At 37.9% G+C, this 20,505-nt stretch overlaps 1 protein-coding gene across 1 annotated transcript in view; it reads left to right on the forward strand.

Moving 5' to 3' along the window:
- The window catches only part of CCDC66 (coiled-coil domain containing 66), a 64,423-nt gene that overhangs the window by 7,585 nt on the left and 36,333 nt on the right, over positions 1–20,505 (forward strand). Inside the window, exons 4-8 of the mRNA XM_028152802.2 lie at positions 5,015–5,450; positions 6,906–7,071; positions 7,237–7,340; positions 8,976–9,097; positions 9,783–9,884. Coding sequence (XP_028008603.2) covers positions 5,015–5,450; positions 6,906–7,071; positions 7,237–7,340; positions 8,976–9,097; positions 9,783–9,884 — 930 coding nt within the window. The remainder of the gene's footprint in view (positions 1–5,014; positions 5,451–6,905; positions 7,072–7,236; positions 7,341–8,975; positions 9,098–9,782; positions 9,885–20,505) is intronic.

Genomic DNA, 20,505 nt, shown 5'->3' on the forward strand with positions numbered 1-20,505 from the left:
GTGGATAGAGCGTCAGCCTGAGGACTGAAAGGTCCCAGGTTCGATTCCGGTCAAGGGCATGTACCTTGGTTGCGGGCACATCAATGTTTCTAACTATCTCACTTCCTCTCTGTAAAAAATCAATAAAATGTTTTTTTTTTTTTTAAAGATGAGAGATATTTATAGTCAAAGAAGTAAGGAAGTGTATTCTGAGCTCACGAAATGGTGGGCAAAATACTGAGCTACAAAGCGTAATTTGCATTTGGGTAATAGTGTGTACCTTGGGAAGTGTAGAACATAAAGCTTGGCGGGGTTACAATCATGAAGAGTTTAAATGAATACTCAGTTTGAATTTATTTGATCTTCATGTCAGGAACATTAAAGAATTTTTGAAAAGTGGGCTAGATATAATTTAATTTGTGTTGTAGGGCTTCAGGCAACTCTGTGAAGGATAGTTTTATCATAACATCTGTTAAAGAAGGGGAAAGAAGTGAAAGATTTTCAAGATATGTTAAGGGAATGCACTGCACTTAGCAGTTCAAGTGGGACACTAGAGAAATGAAATGCTCAACTGCTAATGCCTCAAAAAAAAAAAGGCTAGTATAAGTCAAAGAAGGGTGAGATTAGTAGGAGCTGTAGTAGTTGAAAACTAACTGAGGTGCTAGGGTTCAGTTGTATGTGCAGTCTGCTGATAATTTGCTTAATCTACAAAGTGGTTTTCAAAAACCAGAATGAGTTGCCAATGTCTAAAAATTGGAAAATTTAAAGTAAAACATGGCATTCTTGGTTCCCTTGAAATATTGGATGATCTAGTAAATAGATTTTTTTTTTAATAGTGTAGTATTTTTTTTTTTTTTTTGGTAGTGTAACTTTGTTCTCCTTTAGGCGGAAAAGTGCTGTTCAGTTTATCCTAGCTCCCACCCAGTCTACAATACAGTAGGTATTTGAGTTTTCTACCTCTCATTTTCAGAATTCGTTATATTAAAATAGCCACAGGGATGGGAGAATACAAAGGCATTTTAGATTGTGGTATTGGTATCAAAAGCCTAAAGCTAGGAATAAATAGGTGTAGGTGAGGTGAATAGGATAATAAAGGAATCTTGTGGCTGATTTTACAGGGATATTTTGAAAAGTAGGACAAAATGGGATTGGTGAATTGGTCAAAGTTTGGTTGTGTATTATGTAATTTACTGAAAGACAGGGAAAATTGGGATATGATAATCTAGATGAAAGCCATTTGGCATCTACTTCATTCCTTGATAGCAAGAATATTGTCTTATTCAACTTTACACGTCCAGTTCTTTTTTCCATAGTGGTGAGCACATAAAAAACACTTAATGATTAAATGACTATTGAATTATTTTAGGTTAGTTGGGTTTCCAGAAATGTATAGTAGATTAAATGGGATAAATTTGAGATAGGCTGGCTGTGAACTAGTAATGAAATGAAAACCTGGTTTTAGGCTTATTGTTGTGTAAATGATGAGAATAAGGCTTGAAAGAACCAATACTTGCTGTTTAGCTAAAAAAGCCTAGAAAAGGAAGATAAAGAGTCAAAGATAACTCCATGGTTTCTGGTCTGAGAGATTAGAAGTAAAGAGCCACAGAAATGGGATATTTTGGAAAGGGGAGGTAATTTGGAGGAGAGATGAGGGATAAAGAATTCATTTTTGAAAATGGCATAGTTAAGGATAGTCATTGAACAAAAATTTATTGAACACCTAGTGGGGAAAAAGAGCTAGGGAAGTGGGAGTGAAAATAGAGCAGGAAACCTACAGTTTTAAATAGAATGGTCAGAGAGGACCTCACTAAGCTGGTGATATTGGAGCACATATTTGAAGGAGGTGAGTGAATGAGCCATATAGAATCTGAAGGAAGAATATTCCAGGTAGAGGAACTGACTAGTGCTAAGGACTAAGACTGGAGCTTCTTTTAAAGAACAAGATGCCCTGGTGGCTAGAGGCTAAGAGAAAATGAGATTAGAGATGAGATAATGGAGGCAAATGGACCCGATCATTATGTCTTCTTTGGTCAGAGTGAGAAGTTCAGCTTTTCTTCCAAGTGAGATGGGAAGCCATTAGAAGCTTTTGAAGAAAGTGGCATGCTCTGGCTAACATCTATATCATAAAAGGCCCATGGTCGTCATGCCATCACGCTATTACGGCAGGCTGGGTGGGCGTGAGCTACTAGAGGCGGAGAGCTACTAGCAGCAATGGGCCGGGCGGCCAGCTGAGGCAAGCGGAAGTGAATTGTGTGCGCTGGGCCTCTAGTATTAAGATAATCACAGTGGCTGCTGTGTTGAGAATAGACTGTGGAGCAAGGGTAGAAGCAGGAAAACCACTTAGAAGGTTTTTCAGTAATTTAGACAAGGTAGTGGCTTAGAACAGAGAGGTGGCAAGAGATGTTTAAGAGTAGTGTCAGATTCAGGATATATTTTGGAGATGGAGCAAAACAAGGTTTGATGACAAATGAAGCCTATTAGAGAAGATTCAAGGATAATTGCAAATTTTTTGGCATTAGTAACTGAGATAGGAAAGACAGGGGAGGAAGTTATTAGGGGCAAGAGGGAGATCAGTTTAGTTTGGGACATGCTGAGTTTGAAGTGTCTACTAGAAACCCAAGAAGAGATCTTGGGACTGAGCCCTAGGCATTCCAGCTTTAAGAGATCTGAGAGAAAAGGAGGAGCCACTAAAGACTGAGAAGGAGTAGCAAGAAGAACCAGGATTGTGGAGTCCTATAAGTGAAATAGAGAAAGGGTCTCAAAATGGGAGGAATAATCAACTCTATCGGACACTGCCAGTAGGTCGAGTAAGATGAGAGTTTGAGAATTGGTAATTGAATTTAGCAATGTACAAATTATTAGTGACCTTGATGAGCAGTTTGTGTCAGGTGGTTGGGTGAAAGCTTGGTTGGAATGGGATTATAGAAGATGAGAGGAGAAAGTGGGATCAAGAATTTTTTAAGATGGCAAAAAAGATGTGAGCAGTGGAAAAGAAATGGTGATGATTCAAGAAAAAGCAAAGTATTGCTAGAGAGAGATTCTTGAGAAAGAGGGTTATGGGATGTGTCAGTAACAGGAGGGCAAGCAGTTTGAGTACAGATGCTGATATAGATTTGATGGTAGAAACAAAGTTTTTTTTTCTAAATGCTTCCTTGTGAGATTTTCAGTGAAATATTAATCAAGGTCTTCAGCTGAGAATGAGTATGAAAGAAAGTATTAGGGGCTAGGAGAACGTTGAGATTGTTGCTAAATGAATGAGATGAGACTAAATGAACTTTGGAAATGTGTGCCTGCCAGGTAGCATGAAGAGCCATTGGTTGTTCTTGGGTATGTATTTAAGATGAAACTAGATGTTGTGACTGTGTGTTTTTCTCCTTGGATGCAGGCACAGAGTAGGTGAAAAGTTAGATTTTACCATGTTTGGGATTTGCCAAGTGTATGTGATATAAGAGCAGAGGAGTTGAGAATGGAAAACAGTGATGGTTTTGGTTGATCATGGAATTTAAGATTGGTAAGGAGGGATACAAGGACAAGAGGAAGGTGGTAGAATCAACATTATAGATTCCAGCAGAGTTAGAGAATTGTTGGGCTATGTTAAGAAAGTTAAGCTGGAAAAAATAGGAGGTAGTGGTCATGTGCAGTGCTTGAAATAGATTATGGAGGGATTGCAATTATGAGTAGTTACAAGGTCAGTATAAGATATCACTATGGGAATGAATAACTGAGGTAGTATGAAGGACAAGCGTATAGGAGCAGAGTTCAAGGAAATGAGAGACCAAGATATTGGAAGAATGATCTATGGATATGAAAGCACTGATAACTAAGACAGAGTTATGTTAGAGGGATGATGACCCATGGGTTAAATTATTCAAGGAATAAGGGCTAGTAGCCTATCTACACTAATGAAAGAGAAACATGCAAATTAACCATCACTCCGCTACCCAAAGCCATGCCTACCAGCCAATCAGGAGTGAGTATGCAAATTAACCCAACCAAGATGGCGGCCAGCCACAGAGCTGGAGCAAGCAGGAGGCTTGAGTTTCCCCGGCAATGGAGGAAGCCAAGCTTCCCGCCCACCCTGGCCAGCCCTGGCCTCCGCTCAAGGCTACACAGTTTCAATTATAGGAGATAAATAAATCCCAACAAAAATGGTGGCTGCCATGGAGCTGGAGAGAGCAGGAGGCTTGGGTTGCCTCTGGTGATGGAAGTAGCCAAGTTTCCTGGCCGGCCCTGGCCTCCGCTCAAGGAGGCGCTGAAAAGAAAAAAAAAGGAGGGGCTGGGACCTTGGGTCGCCAGGGGGGTGATCAGGCCAGGATGGGACAGCAGGGGCTGTTGGGGGTAAGCAGACCAGCAGGGGGGCTAGCTGGGGGTGAGCAAGCTGTCAGTGGGGGTCAGTTGGAGGTGATCAGGACAACGGGGGGGCAGTTTGGAGTGAGCAGGCCAGCAGGGGGGCAGTTGGGGGTGAGCAGGCCAGTGGGGAGGGAAGGTGAGAGCGAGCAGGCCAGCGGGGGGGGGGCAGGGTGAGGGAGAGGGCAGTTGGGGGCGAGCAGGCCGGCAGGCAGAGTGGTTAGGGGCAATCAGCCAGGGAGGCAGGCAGGGAGGCAGCCAGCAGTCCCGGATTGTGAGAGGGATGTCTGACTGCCAGTTTAGGCCCGATCCCTGTAAACCGGCAGTAGGACATCCTTCGAGGGGTCCCAGATTGGAGAGGGTGCAGGCCAGGCTGAGGAACACCCCTCCCATCCCCGCCCCGTGCATGATGTAATCATGACATGAGATTCAGTGCTGAAGTAGAATGGAGATGTCCTATAACAACTAGAATAAAAGTTCTTCATATACTTTATTATTCTGAATAAAATATTTCCAGTCATTGGTAAAGCTTTCAAGTGAAGATTTGCAAAGGTTAAAAGTTAGTTTCTTTTGGATATATATTAGCTAAATGGGGAAAAGTTTAAAGGCCTGATTTATCATATATATCAAGATAATTATTGATTTTTCATGGGCTGTTATAAAGAATAAATTTTTGGTATCTTAACAGATGGGAAATAAGACCAAGATTGGAAAATGTCCTTTAAGAACAAAACAAACCGGATGCATTCTAAAATCAACACAAAATACTTGTATCAGTAGTGAAAAACTTTTGGAAAAGAAGAGAATTGGTTCAGAAACGTCACTGGCAAAAGGTGAAAAAAACAGTATGGCTAAAGATTTATGCAAGCAGTATGCTGATAAAGACTGTTTTCATATCCGGAAAGAGAGTTCACCTACAACTCCTAAAATACCGAAGACTAGAAACACCTTAAATACACCTGTAATAGCTAAACAGAAGCCTTGCAAAAATCACATCACAGGTGAAAATATGAATAGTAGTTTGGTGTGTCTAACACAAGACCAGCTACAACAGATTTTGATGAATGTAAACCACGGAAATAGATCCATGTTCCTGACTGAGAATGGAAAGGAGGAGGAAACAAGTAAGACTTTCTGGAGTTTTAATACATTTTATTGATATAAAATGTTTTAGAATTTCAGGTTCATCGAATTTTTCATAACTGTGCCTCTTATATTCTATTTTAACGTAACAATTTTTTAAAATGATTGGTCTCTTAAGGTAAATAAATGTACAGGATTACTTTTATAATACGTTATATTTTATGGTTAATGCCCAGAATATTATTCTCATGAGCCATAGCCTTAAGAAATCCAGTTTTCTGTGAACTCTAGAAAAGATGTTAACACAGATCACTATTGTACTTATATTAGAATGTAGAAAACCTTACTTACATTAAAAAGAATTATATAAAATGTTCCATCAAACCATTATAGTACTTCTAGTGAAAATTGAGGGACCCCCTACTATGAAGATTTGACTTGCTTGCTGAAAATGTTGATTTTCCTGGCCCTTACATTTTGCTTTTCCTAACTCGCAATCCATGCTAAGGATTGGCAGCACTGTCTTTTTAAAACACAAACTTGAAAGGAGTAGTAGAATATTACATGCCTTCTGTTTCAATGATCATAATTGTAAGAAGCCTTCTTGTTTCAGCTTTGAGCTGAGGAATTGTGAATATGAGTAGAAATATCATTAACATTTTGTGAGGCAATAGTGAAATAAATAAAATTAACAGTCACCAGGAAGAGTTCCCACTACTGGTTTGGAGACCAGGTAGCTGGTCTCCAAATAAAGTATATGAAGATATACTCCCAAGGTGCTGAGATGGAGTCATCTACCTTCTCTTGGTATTATCCTTTGTTAAATGAGAGCTAGATTTTGTCTTGTAAGTCTAGAATTCTACTTCAGAGAACAAAAAAATAAAAACTTAGCAAAGATAATGAGAGAAAATATCAATAAAGTTAAAAGCAGAATTTTCCTAGTCATATAATGACCTACATATTAGATATGCTTTTTCTTCACTAGAAGAACTAGCTTGTTAAGGAGCAATGTAGAATAATTTTTGAGCCAAGCATATGAGTCCAAAATATTTGGAATAGATATAGCTGGGGCATAAAGCCAGTGGTCCATGGTAAAGTTTTTCACTGATTTCCCAGCTAAATTAGGAAAAGGTAGTGAGTTTTTCATAGAGCTATTTGCTTTTATTCTCAATAAAGTTGTCAATTGTGTTTTTGTTTATATTATTTATAGTATATGTTGGCAGGAGTAAATGGAGGTTTATTTTTGTTGTTGCTTATTGTTTGATACAGGAATTTGTATGGCTCTGGCCATACATCTGGGTCATTGAACCTCTGAGGCTCAGTTTCCTTTTTTGACAAAAAGGGAGTCATAATACCCACTGCAAAGATTGCTGTGAGAAATAATTAGGTGATGTGTAAGGCAATGTTTTTTAAACTGTATAGCAGTATGCTAAAATAAGGTATTGTAATAGATGCAATTTTAGTGTTAATTTTAAAGCATGCATTTTACTTCCTAGGTCAGTACAGTCTACATTTAAACAGTATTCCTAATCCACAAAAGGATGAGAACATTATGGGACTACTCCAAAAAACTGAGGTTGTGTCATGTGTCCAGGATGAAAATAAATCTATTTTAAATAAAACTCAGGAGACATCTAAGCAGTCTGAGCAGAAAATTGCCATGTATGTAACTCATATCTTGTGAATATGATTTCTTCTTGACTTTCTTGTGAAATATTAACTCTGAAGACTTAAGAGCTAGTTAAAAGTTTATTACTGAATACTATGGAGTATGTTCTGTCAAAATGTATAATAAGGTTTCAGTTATTTTTTTGTGTTTTGTCTCAGAGAGAATGTATGGAAACCAGCAGACATATTCAGTACTCTGGGGGAAAGAGAACGTGATAGAAATTTGTTGGAAGCAAAAAAAGCCCAGTGGAGGAAAGAGCTTGGTAATTATTAACACCTATTATTGTAGTTTGGTTGGCTTATAGAATATATATTAAGGATGAAATAGATCCTTCAGTATATTATCAAAAGTCTTATTTTATAACATTTGCCATTTAGAGGAGTTCTCTGTAAATGTATAAAAAGATTGTGGTTTCACATTCGCTTAGGTTGTACCTTTTTGTTTTGGTGTGTACCAAAAGCCAGAGGTGAGCATTGATGTCATCAATATCATTCCTAACCTTTTCTCATTTCTTGAAAATCCATTATCATATTTTTCCATTACAGAAATCCTGTGGGTTTAAAGATGGTTTTATTTAAAAATAATGGAGTTCATTTTTAAAAATAAACTCAAAATAATTAAAATGTTCTAATGAAGAATTATCAATATGATATCAATTAGTGTATTCCACACAAAAACAAGCTTATTGCTTTTTTGTCAGCCTGTAGAAACTGTATAACAGAAATACTTATAATTTTTGTTAGGGTCTTAAAATATTGATAATAACTTAAGAAACTCCCATTACTTCTTGGACTAGACTTGGAGTCCATAGTTTGGAAAATACATGAAGTAACAGTTGTACTTTTTAGAAATAGCTGTACTAAGAACTTGAAGATGGGCTTCACCCTCCTGTAAGCCAGTCATGCTGATACAGGATGGTGATGTAGAAAAAGAGATAAGCAGAAGAATTAGGGAATGAATTGATATTGGAAGTGATGGTAACAGAAGAATGAAGAAATTAAATATGTGGTAGCAGTGTCAAGAGATTTGGAGATCTGATCTGTGTTTATAGTATAATTTCAGCTTTAAATATTTTTAAATAAAATTCAGCTTATCAAAATACAATACAAAACTTCTGAAGTAAGATATGGAACTACTTGGAAATGTCTGAAGTGTTTTATGCTTTAATTATTATCTTTAAAAATACAGTTTTCTTTTACTTGATACTGTTAGAAAAGCACATCTTTCTTTGTTAAAGCTGTGCTTTCATTAGTTTTCTTGGAATTTAAATTTCTATATCTTTGAGGTTTTAAGAACTATTGATTTTGGGCCTTGTTTATTTATATTGTTTTGTTAACACAAGATTTTATATTTTTACTTTTTTCACAGTTATGAATAATGCTGACATTTATTAAATATTTATTTTGTGCCAGGCCCTGTACTGAAATAGGCCCTATTATTTCTCTTTTTACAGAAGAACAATCAGGTTTAGAGAAGTGAACAGTAATTTGTCCATAGATACATAGTGGGGAAATAGTTGAACTTGGATTTGACCCCCAGGATTCTCTGAATCCAGAGTTGTTACTTTTGAGTCTCTTACTAATAATTGACTGAACATTTCAGGAAAGTAGAACCTAAGAATAATTAACATAATATAAACTATGTTGTCCTGAAAAAATCTCTTTATTGATAATTGTAATAGACATTATTACATCCATTTGTGCCATGCTTAAATTTGGTTCTGATTAAATGTTTTATTCCATATCCCTTAAAATGTTTCTCTTGTGAGTTAATCTCCTCCTTACAAAACAATTTTAATCTGTGTTGGAATCTGCACTCTTTAAGAAGGTCATGATTTGTTTACGTGATTTTTTTTTACAGTTATTGTACATTTTTTTAAAAAGGACATTATTTCCAGATGAACAGGTTGCTTTAAAGAAGAAAGAAAAAGAAACTCCTGAAAAATGGAATAATACTTGGGAAAAATCTGAAAGTGATAAAATAGTATGGGAAAAAGTTCAAATTCTTGACCAGTCAAAGGTAAGAGTATCAAAATCAAGCATTTATGGAATATAAGACATCTTAATTGAAATTTTGTAATGCTAAGTCATGTTCAGATCATAAATTTATTTTTAAAGCATATTATTTATATTACTGAAGGCACGCTTCGTTGTTTTTTTACTTTGTTTTTATTGTTTACACTATTACAAATGTCCCCATTTTCCACCCCTTCCATCTGGCCATCACCTCATTGCTTTCTGTGCCCATGAGCTATGCATATTTGTTCTTTGGCTAGTTCCTTTACCCCCTCTCACCCAGCCCTGCCTCCCCCTGCCATACTTATTAAAAATATGTATATATTTCTATTAAATATTTTTAAAAGCATATTTTTTTAAAAAACTTATTTTTCAGATGCTATTTGAGAACACTGTTATTTTGAATTAATTATAATCTCAACTAGTCTCTGTTTGCATTCTGTAAATTATCTTACTATGTTAGTAGGTATCAGCCTTTAGGCACCATCTTTAGGCTCTTATAAAAGAACTACAATTTTTAAATGTCCACAAAATTCTACCACTGACCGTGTGGTATCCACTATAAGCTTATCAAATCAAACATAAGTACATACCACATGTCCCTCAGGGCTTGCTTTGGAGAACTTTAAATTTTGCCTGTTTGATATGAGAGGAAGAAAATGTGCCTTTGTTTTTCTATTTGTTTTTAGACTTCTGGTAGTGTTTCCAGCATTCTGTCACAGTCTCCCAGTCAGGTAACGGTGGTCCAGGCTGATGGTCACTCATCATCTAGAGCTAGTCAGATTTTAGAGGTAAGTCCTAAGTGTCATTACTTGGAATATATATGGTTTTTAGTACTTGATCACTATGTAACCAGTTTTCTTTGAAGTAGTGAATGTAAGTATTATTTTTAATTACCAGTTAATATATACTGAGTACATTGTGCTCTTTAAATGTAAAAAATGTTATAAGCTATTTCTTTTTTACACATATAATCCCTTCTTCCTAGGGGGCATTTACATTTTAACAAATGTCTTCTAAAAAATAATACAGTAACCTAAAGGGATGATTCTGGTGGTAGACATTTTCATTCAGCACTGTAGATTTTTTAAAGGCCTCTACAGATTAGATTGTTTGCATGGCTGTTTATTCTGCTCCATATAGGGTTGACTTACCTACATCAGTTTTGTAGTTTGTTGATAATTTTACATTAACAAAAGAATGAAACTTGAATTGTATTTTGCCATGTTTCCAAAAGCACTTTGACTGTTGAAAGGCAGTAAATTAGTTTTGATAGACATCATTTGGAAAAAATCTGTATTTCTGGGTGATAATTTAAGTGTAAAGTTTCAAAATTAATGCATGTAGATACTACTGAAAACTACACTAAAACTACTCATGAAGTTGGTGATAATTGGCTTATACTTTCAAAATTAGGATTGAAGAATCTTTAATGCTAAAAATATTAAGTATTTTTCGTTAACAAAATTTAGGTTGAAATGTTAGAATATTATTTATTTTGTTGATTTGCATGGTTCTTTAGGTCATTTATTACCTTAGAGTAACCCATACTATTTTCATTAGTGCAAATAAACCATTTGAGGTGATGTTATTTGCAAATAAATAACTATTTGTGTGTGTGTGTGTGTGTGTGTGTGTGTGTGTGTATAATATATATCCTATCTAATAAAGAGGGAATATTCTAATTGACCCTCATGCCGTCGCAAAGATGGTGGCACCCACAGCCAATAAGGAGGGAATATGCTAATTACTGCCCCGCCCTAAAAATGGCAGCACCCACAGCCAATAAGGAGGGAATAAGGTAATTACTGCCCTGCCCTCAAAGATGGTGGCGCCCACAGCCAATAAGGAGGGAATATGCTAATTGACTGCCCCGTCCTTAAAGATGGCGGTGTCCACAGCCATTAAGGAGGGAATATGCTAATTGACTGCCCCGCTCTCAAAGATGGCAGCATCCACAGCCAATGAGGAGGGAATATGCTAATTGACTGCCATACCTTCAAAGATTGTAGCACTCACAGCCACAAAATGGTGGCGTCCAGTCCCCTCAGCCCTGCTGGGGGCAGGCCTGGCACTACTGTGCACCTGCCTCTGGAATCGCCCAGTCCCCTCAGCCCCCCAGCCACCCAGGACTGGCCCGAGGCACAGGCAAGCCTCGGATGGCAGCTGCCCAGCCGCCCAGGGTCGGCCTGAGGCGCAGGCAGGCCTCAGATGTCAGCTGCCCAGGGTCTGCCTGAGGCGCAGGCAAGCCTCGTATGGCGGCTGCCCAGCCACCCAGGGCCACCAGAGGCTCAAGTAACCAGGGCTGGCCGAGGCTTGCACTGCCGGCAGTGGCAGCAGCAGAGGAGTGATGGGACATCACCTTCTCCTGATCGTCGGGTCGCCTCCTGCCCCTGAGGGCTCCCGGACCGTAAGAGGGGGCAGGCTGGGTTGAGGGATCCCCACTCCAGTGCATGAATTTTCATGCACCGGGCCAAGTATGGGTAGGGTCCCTAGGCTTGGCCAGAGGGACGATTGGGGCCTGCCCGCCATGTTTTGCGCTGTCCCCTGGTGGTCAGCACACGTCTAACTACCGTTCAGTTGAACTCCTCCCGTGGGGACAATTTGCATATTAGCCTTTTATTATATAGGATAGTTAATGAAAGCATATGTCCCTTTTTTAATAACCCCAAACTATAAAGTTATTTACATTTTGGAGTCAGAGTTGGGGGTTGGGAGTGGGAGAAGGACAAGAAAGCAAAATGTGCTAAATCTATGACTGAATAACCAAAGGTTAACCTTTTGCACACGGATGTCGAGTGTGACTCGACACGATTAGCATCGGTAGCAGCTCGAGAAAAAAGCAAGCAAGTGCAAAGGGTTAAAGAGTATGATTACCTACTTATTCTTTTACTACTTAAATGCAGTTTTTATGTATTTATTTATGAATGTGGTAAGATTCCTAAAAGATGCTGTTGAAGGAAAATGAATTGTGTGTTTTTTAAAAAATCCCCTTTCTTAAACCTGTAAGCAGTTGGTTTCAGAAATCCCAGCTATACTAGGACTATTTTATACTATTTGAATATTAAGTTAACTTCTTCATGTAATTGAGAGGAGGAGAAGTTTGGTTGTAGGCAGGATCACCAAGACCTATTTTGTTAGAATAATGGCTGACATATAACAAGTGCTTAATGAAGGTGTCAAACAAACTCAAAAAGAGTCTGGAGGCTTTGACTAGAAATAAATGATAAAGATTTATTCAAGGCTTTGCAAAACGAAAATACAACTAAGCAAAAACACAGAAATGTTCTGAAGAAGATAGACAAGTTAAGAGTTTTTATAGTAAAAATACATTCTTGAGAATAATAAGTTCTGCATTCTTAGCCCTAGGATTGGTCCAGGACAGTTATCGGTCAGATATCAGGCAGTCTGGATGGTATGGAGGATGGGCGCCAGGAGATCTGATCATATCTGGTGGTCTGGATAATGGACATCAGGTGGTCTGTATACATGAGTCCTTGAGGGGGTAACCAGGGTTATCTGGAGGTCTGATGTATATCCAGGCATTGATGTAGGACTGGGAAGTTCAAAAGTTTTAAGTTCTCAGGCTAAATAAAACTTACTTGATTTTAGTAATTTAGCAGCTTGACTATAGTGACTTCATTATATTGCTTCACTGTATTCCTCAGAGGTTTGCTGTAGTTGTAGTTTACAAAGCTGGTCCATTTGGAACTCTGAGGCTGTTGAGGATCAGTTCTCTTAACAGGTTTCTTTTCCTCTCTCTCCTCGATTCTCAATCCACTACCTTAATTGAATAGCCCTATATTCTCATCCCTGTATTGTTCAGCCCAAACGTTCTTTTACACTGTGTAGCTTAAAACTCCTTTTGTGTTTCTAAGATACTTACTTACAGTCTCAGCCATTTTGAGAATGCCTTACCTTCATAAAACTTGTCTTTTCCCTAATAACTAACACTCCCTGAGAAGTCTTTTAAGTACAGGGAGTATATTCTAATACAGTGGTCGGCAAACTCATTAGTCAACAGAGCCAAATATCAACAGTACAACAATTGAAATTTCTTCTGAGAGCCAAATTTTTTAAACTTAAACTTCTTCTAACACCACTTCTTCAAAATAGACTCACCCAGGCGGTGGTATTTTGTGGAAGAGCCACACTCAAGGGGCCAAAGAGCCGCATGTGGCTCGCGAGCCACAGTTTGCCGACCACAGTTCTAACATGGAGTAGAATGTGAGGCTGTCATTCTACCAGCTTCTTATTGCTACCACCAAACCATAGTTCTTCAGTTGGCCAACAACAAATTCTATCTAAATGTTTCCTTTTTATTTTTGTTTACCTTTTTTATTGTGTAAAATGTATATAACATTTTTATCATTTTAATGATTAAAATTCAGTGGCACTAACTCCATTTACATTGTCACGCAACCATCACCACTGTCCATCTTCTGAATTCTTTCATCATCCCACATTGAAACTACTCATTAGACAATAACTCCCCATTTCTCTCTGGCAATCACCATTCTACTTTCTGTCTCTATGAATCTGTCTATTCTAGGTACCTTTAAGTGTAATCACACAACATTTGTTCTTTGTGTCTGACATATTTCACTTAGCATAATGTTTTTAGGGTTTGTCTAAGCTGTAGCATGTATCAGAATTTCATTTATTTTTAAGGCTGAATATTTCATTGTATGTGTAATACTAAATTTTGTTTATCCATCCAAATGTTGGTGGATATTTGAGTTGTTAGCACCTTTAGGCTGGTAATAGGAATGATGCAGCTGTGAACATTGGTGTACAAATAATCCCTGAGTCTCTGCTTTCAGTTCTTTTGGGTATATACCTATAGTAGAATTGCTGGACCATCTGGTAATTTCATGTTAAATTTTTACCTATTTTAATATGGTGGTTTTATATTTCTTGGTTGTAAAAAAGAAGGAAACCTTACCCTTTGCAACAGCATGGATGGACTTGGAGAGCATTATGCTAAGTGAAATAAGCCAATCATAGAAAGACAAGTACCATATGATTTCACTCATCTGTGGAATCTAATGAACAAAATAAACTTACATACAAAATAGAAACAAACTCATAGAGGACGGACTGACAGCTTTGGGGGGAGGTGTTTCAGGGCTGGGTGAAAATGGTGAAGGGATTAAGCAAAAAGAGAAATAAGCTTATAGACACAGACAACACTATGGTGATTACCAGAGGGAAATGGGGGCCAGGAAAGAGGATTAATGGTGATGGAAGGAGACTTGACTTGGGGTGGTGAGCACACAATACAATATATACAGAATATGATGTATTACGGGAATGTACAACTGAAACCTGTATAATTTTGTTAACCAATGTCACCCCAATACATTTAATAAAAAAGAAAAAAATTTTAAAAAAATTATAAGTTAAAAAAAAAGGAAAACAGTTATGAATGAAGCACTTAACCAAAGGTAAGGCAAATTGAAGAAGCATTTGTAAGAAATCTGAGATTTTATACCTTGGTGTAGAGTTTGTTGTTATCTATACAATATGATAAAACTAAAAGGAGAAAAAACTTTTTATTTTTATTTTAAATATTTGTACTGACTTATGGAGGGAGGAAGGGAGAGGGAGAAAGAGAAACATTGATGTGAGAGTGGAACATCAATCGCTGCCTCCTGCACACCCCAGTCATGGGGATCAAGTCCACAACCCAGGCATGTGCCCTGATTGGGAATCAAACCAGCAACCTTTTGGTGCATGGGATGATATCCAACCAACAAGCCATACCAGCCAGGGTGAAAATATATGCATATATATTTTTAATATATTTTTATTGATTTCAGAGAGGAAGGGAGAGGGAGAGAGAGATAGAAACATCAATGATGAGAGAGAATCATTGATTGGCTGCCTCCTGTAGGCCTCCCACTGGGAATTGAGACAGGACCAGGAATTAAACCCTGACCCTCCTTGTTCATAGGTCAGCAGTCAACCACCGAGCAACGCTGGCCAGGTAGAAAATATATTCTTTGTTTTTGTAGGTTAATCATTGATTTAATTAGTTCTTAATAAAGCCTTCCAAGATGAGGCATTCTATATTTGGTCATCCAGTACAAAAGCATGGGAAGTGCTCTACTTATTCAGATCATTTTGCTTTCTTTATTAAATTTTTTTTTAATTTAATAAATCTTTATTCAGTTTATTACAGTTCCTCTTTTTCCCCCCATAGCTCCCCTCCACCCAGTTCCCACCCCACCCCATGCCCTTACCCCCCCCCAATATTCTCATCCATAGGTAAAATTTTTGACCAATCTCTTCCCGCACCCCCCGCACCCGTTTCCCCCCAAGAATTGTCAGTCCACTCCCTTTATATGCCCCTGATTCTATTATATTCACCAGTTTATTCTGTTCATCAGATTTTTTATTCACTTGATTTTTAGATTCACTTGTTGATATGTATTTGTTGTCAATTTGTTGTTCATTTTCATCTTTACCTTTTTCTTTTTCTTCCTCTTCTTAAAGAATACCCTTCAGCATTTCATATAATACTGGTTTGGCAGCGATGAACTCCTTTAGCTTTTTCTTGTCTGTGAAGCTCTTTATCTGACCTACAATTCTAAATGATAGCTTTGCTGGGTAGAGGAATCTTGGTTATAGGTTCTTGCTATTCATCACTTGGAATATTTCTTGCCACTCCCTTCTGGCCTGCATAGTTTCTGTTGAGAAATCAGGTGACAGTCGTGTGGGTACTCCCTTGTAGTTAACTGTTTTTCTCTTGCTGCTTTTAATATTCTCTTTGTCTTTTGCCCTTGATATTTTAATTATGATGTGTCTTGGTGTGGTCCTCTTTGGATTCCTCTTGTTTGGGGTTCTCTGCACTTCCTGGACTTGTAAGTCTATTTCTTTCACCAGGTGGGGGAAGTTTTCTGTCATTATTTCTTCAAATAGGTTTTCAATATCTTGCTCTCTCTCTTCTTCTGGCACCGTCATAATTTGGTGTTGGTATGCTTGAGTTGTCCCACTATCTTAATATTTTTGGATTCTTTTTTCTTTTCCGGTTTTTTGCTTCTTCGTATTTCAAATCTTTGACTTGATTCTTGCGATCCTCTAGTCTGCTGTTGGATCTCTGTATATTATTTTTTATTTCAGTCAGTGTATGCTTAATTTGATTGGTCCTTTTTCATATCCTGAGGGTCTCACTAAATTTCTTGGAGGTTTCTAGAAGATTCTTGACTAACCTTATAACCGTGATTTTGAACTCTATATCCAGTAGTTTGCTTTCCTCCATTTTTCATTTGTGACATGTTTCTTTGTCTCCGCATTTTGGCTGCTTCCCTGTTTTAATAAGAGTGGCCTTGTGTGCTAGGTGTCTTGTAGGGCCCAGTGGCTCAGCCTCCCCAATTACCTGAGGTGGACACTCTTGGTGCACCCCTTTGTGGGCTGTGTGCACAATCTTGTAGTTAAGTCTTGATTGCTGTTGGTATCACTGGGAGGAATTGACCTCCAGGTCAATTGGCTATGAGGACCAGCTGTGTCTACAATGGGAGAACTGCTGTGCTAGAGACACCCTTATGGGGAAGGACTTGCTTCAATGGGGCTTTGGTCCTCACTGAGACTGCCCCTTGAGTGTGTCGCTTATGGATGTGAAGGGTTGTAATCTGGTATGGTCTCACACTGACCACTGGGTACACTGGCTCTTGGCTTTCCAAGGAGGTGCAAAGTCAGCCACTGCCTGAGGCCACTCAGCAGGAGCTACAGAGAAATCTGCAGATTCCTCCTCTTTGTTTGTGGTTTGGAAGTGCCCAGATGAGGCCTAGCTGTGAAGCAATGCTGGCTGCTGCTGCAGGGCCTTAGGCTTTCTTTTGGATGCTTTGGAACTCTCTGACCCAGCTGCAGTTAGTTAGGCTTTAAGTTGCAAGGGAACAGGCCATTCATATGCAAAAGCTGCTGCGCACAGCTTGGGTGGAGTTGTAAATTGGGTGGTGTGGGGTCTCAGGAAATCACCAGGGTGGAGCAAACAGCAATGGCTTCCAGTCCGTCCTGCCCCAGAGAGGTCCCCGGGTCTCTGTGTCCCGTGGCCCTGTGTAGGAACAATGATTACGGAGAGCACCTCTGAAAGAAAGCCTCCCTCGTGTTCCTGCCCGATGCCAGACAGTCCAGTTTCTCCCCGTATGAGTCTGGCTCCCCAGAGTCTCGCCCGGAACTGGAGTCCAGAGCAATCAGGAGCTTGTATCTCCCTCCTGATTGAAAAAAACAACAGCGCACCCAATTGCCAGCCCATTTCATACCTCCGCACCTCCACGCCTCCTACCAGTCTCAATGCCCTTTTTTCTTTCCTTCTAGTTGTAAACCAGGTTTCCCGTGGTTCTGGATGATATTTGTTTTGACTTTTAGTTGGAGTTTTGATCTGGTTGTGAGAGGCAGCAAGTATAGGTGTTCACCTATGCCGCCATCTTGGTTGTTACGAAAATATATTCTTAATAACTAAGTAGAGTCTAGTTAATATCACCATTGATGAGTTGGTAGAAGATGGCAAGATCAGAGGATGTGAGAGCATACTAAAGTTCTTGTCTTATTAGAAGAAGACATTTATAGACATCAAATTAAAGAGAGGCTTAAAAATAAAGTGGGATAAACTGAAATGTAAAATTAAGATAAAAGAAATAGGACCATCAATAAATATTGTCTAAGTGAACTAAAACTCACTGACAGGTTGGAATAAAGAAATCTAGAGATTTTCTAGAATAGAAGACATACCTAATGCGTAAGAACACAGCAAGGTGGAAAATAATAGGATTTTAAGAACCACAATAAAGTTGTTATTGTTACACTAATAAAAATAAGACAAAAAACATTATTGGGGCTAGTGAGGGTTATAAATATTAACAGAAGATTCAACATCAAAAAGGTATAGCAATTTTTAACATGCATGTACCTAGCAGATGAATAAAGGCTTAAATATTTGAATCGAGAAATTACTAAAACTTCAGAGAAATTTATAAATTCTTTATTAAAGGTAGATTTCAACATGGAAATCAGCATATGGCAAGTTGGTTTTAATGAACATATCAGATTCTATGTCCAACAATTAGAAAACATTTTTTTCAAGCACACATGAATAATTATAAAAAGTGGTCTGTGTTGAGCCACAAATACTCAGTAAAATTTTAAGTAGCTATTATATAAAGTGATTTTTACCTACAAAGCAAGTAATTTAGAATTTACTGAAAAAAAGATATTTTAAGCCACTACATATTTGGAAATAAAAAATCACAGTACTAAATAATTTGAGAATTAAAGAAAAAAAGAATTGAAATCACAAATATTTGGAACAGAAAGATAGTGATTATTTATGTACATTCATCAAAATGTGAGATAGAGTAGGATTCAAGAGAAATTACATTAAATAAGGAAGTCTTTAAATCAATATGCCAGCTGCCCATCTTAAGTTAGAATTAACCTAGAATAGAAGAAACAGATCATGAAAAATAGGAGCATCTGTAAAATGCATAACATACAAAGCTGAAAATTGCCTTTTATTTAAAATACAAAAATCTGTCAAGACTGATCAAGACTGAATACAAAATAGAGTGAAAATGCAATAATTGTAAGTAGAATGTAAATCATTAGTAAATGAATATCTTATGCCAACAATTGTGAAAACTTAGATGAAATGGATAAATTACTGTAAAAATTAATAACTTATAGGAACTGACTTAAAAAACTTGAGTAGTCTTGTAACTGTTAAAGTAAATGTAGATCTTATTAAAAAACTTTTCCCACAAGTGAACAAAATGCCCACATAGTCTGACATTTTCTACCAAACTTTAAAGGAGTAAATACCAAATTTATTTAGGTTACTAAGCAGTAGAAGTATAGACTAGCCCACAATTAATTTTAAAAGCCTGGTATAAACTTGATATTAAAGCCAAAAAAATAACAGAAAAGGAAGATTAGATTTATTTTGTTTCATGAATATACACACATAAATCTTAAAGACTATTAGCAAGTAAAATTCAATAATGTGTATCATGAGTAAGATAGGTTCATACTAGGTAGTTAAGGAAATTTTTAAAATCCACAAATGTACTGTTTCTTTTAATCCAAGAACAGAAGATATCTCAGTACAGTAGAAAAAGCATTTGATAAAATTCGAAACCAGTTCATTAAGAAAAATGACTGGAAATTAGACTAGAAGGGATTACCAATTGAACATTAAAAGCAAAAAAACAAAACCCTAAAACAAACATCATCCTAAATGAGCCATTTTAGAAGTATTCCATTTAAAATAAAAAATGAGATGCCCTGGCCTGTGGTTAGAGCATCGGCCCATACACCAAATGATCACAGGTTTGATTCCTGGTAAGAGCACATGCCTGGATTGTGGGTTCTATCCCCAGTGGGGGCGTGAATAAGGCAGCTGATCGATGATTCTTATTATTGATGTTTCTATCTCTCCCTCTCAAAAATCAGTAAAAATAATTTTTTTATAAATGAGTATATTATGAACAACTTCTGCCAGTACATTAGAGAATTCAGATGAAAAATTGACAGGTTGTTAGAAAGACATCACTAAAATTGACACAAGAAATAGAAAGTCTGAATGAATATATTAAAGAAATAGAACTTGTCATTAAAAACTTCACAATGTAGACTCAGGCCCAGATAAGTTTAATGGTGAATTCTTCCAGAAAATTAAGGTAGAAGGGAAACTTTCCAAAGTTCTTTATGAGGGCAGTATCCTCCTATATAATAAAATCCTAATATGCAAATCGACCAAATAGCAGAACGACTGGTTGCTATGACGTGCACTGACCACCAGGGGGCAGACGCTCAATGCAGGAGCTGCCCCCTAGTGGTCAATGTGCTCCCACAGAGGGAGTGCCATTCAGCCAGAAGCCGGGCTCACAGCTGGCGAGCGCAGCGGTGGTGGCGGGAGCCTCTCCTGCTTCCACTGCAGGCTGGCAGTAAGGAGCGAGGGGTCCTGGACTGTGAGAGCCGGACTGCAAGGGGGAATGTCTGACTGTTGGCTTACGCCTGGTCTGGGGATCAGGCCTAAGCCAGCAGGTAAACATCCCCCAAGGAGTCCAGGACTACAAGAGGGCACAGGCCTCTTGTAGTCCTGTGAGAGACCCCCCCCCCACCTCACCCCCGCAAGTGCATAAATTTCGTGTACCGGGCCTCTAGTAAGTAAATAAAAACCCGATGCCCAAAGCTATTAAGACAAATATGTTTTGTAACAAAACCTGACAAAATAATACAAGAAAGAAAAGTGTTAAAAATAATACATCATGATGAGCTGGGTTTAAGTAACACAAACTAGGTTTAACATTCAGAAATTGAGTCACTAAATTTGTAGAAATAATAGGTAAATTTAATCACAATGGCTGGATATAAAATGAATACACAAGTGTCACTGGCACAAAATTGAAAGCT

Source organism: Eptesicus fuscus, chromosome 18, assembly GCF_027574615.1.
Source record: "Eptesicus fuscus isolate TK198812 chromosome 18, DD_ASM_mEF_20220401, whole genome shotgun sequence".
NCBI lineage: Eukaryota > Metazoa > Chordata > Mammalia > Chiroptera > Vespertilionidae > Eptesicus > Eptesicus fuscus.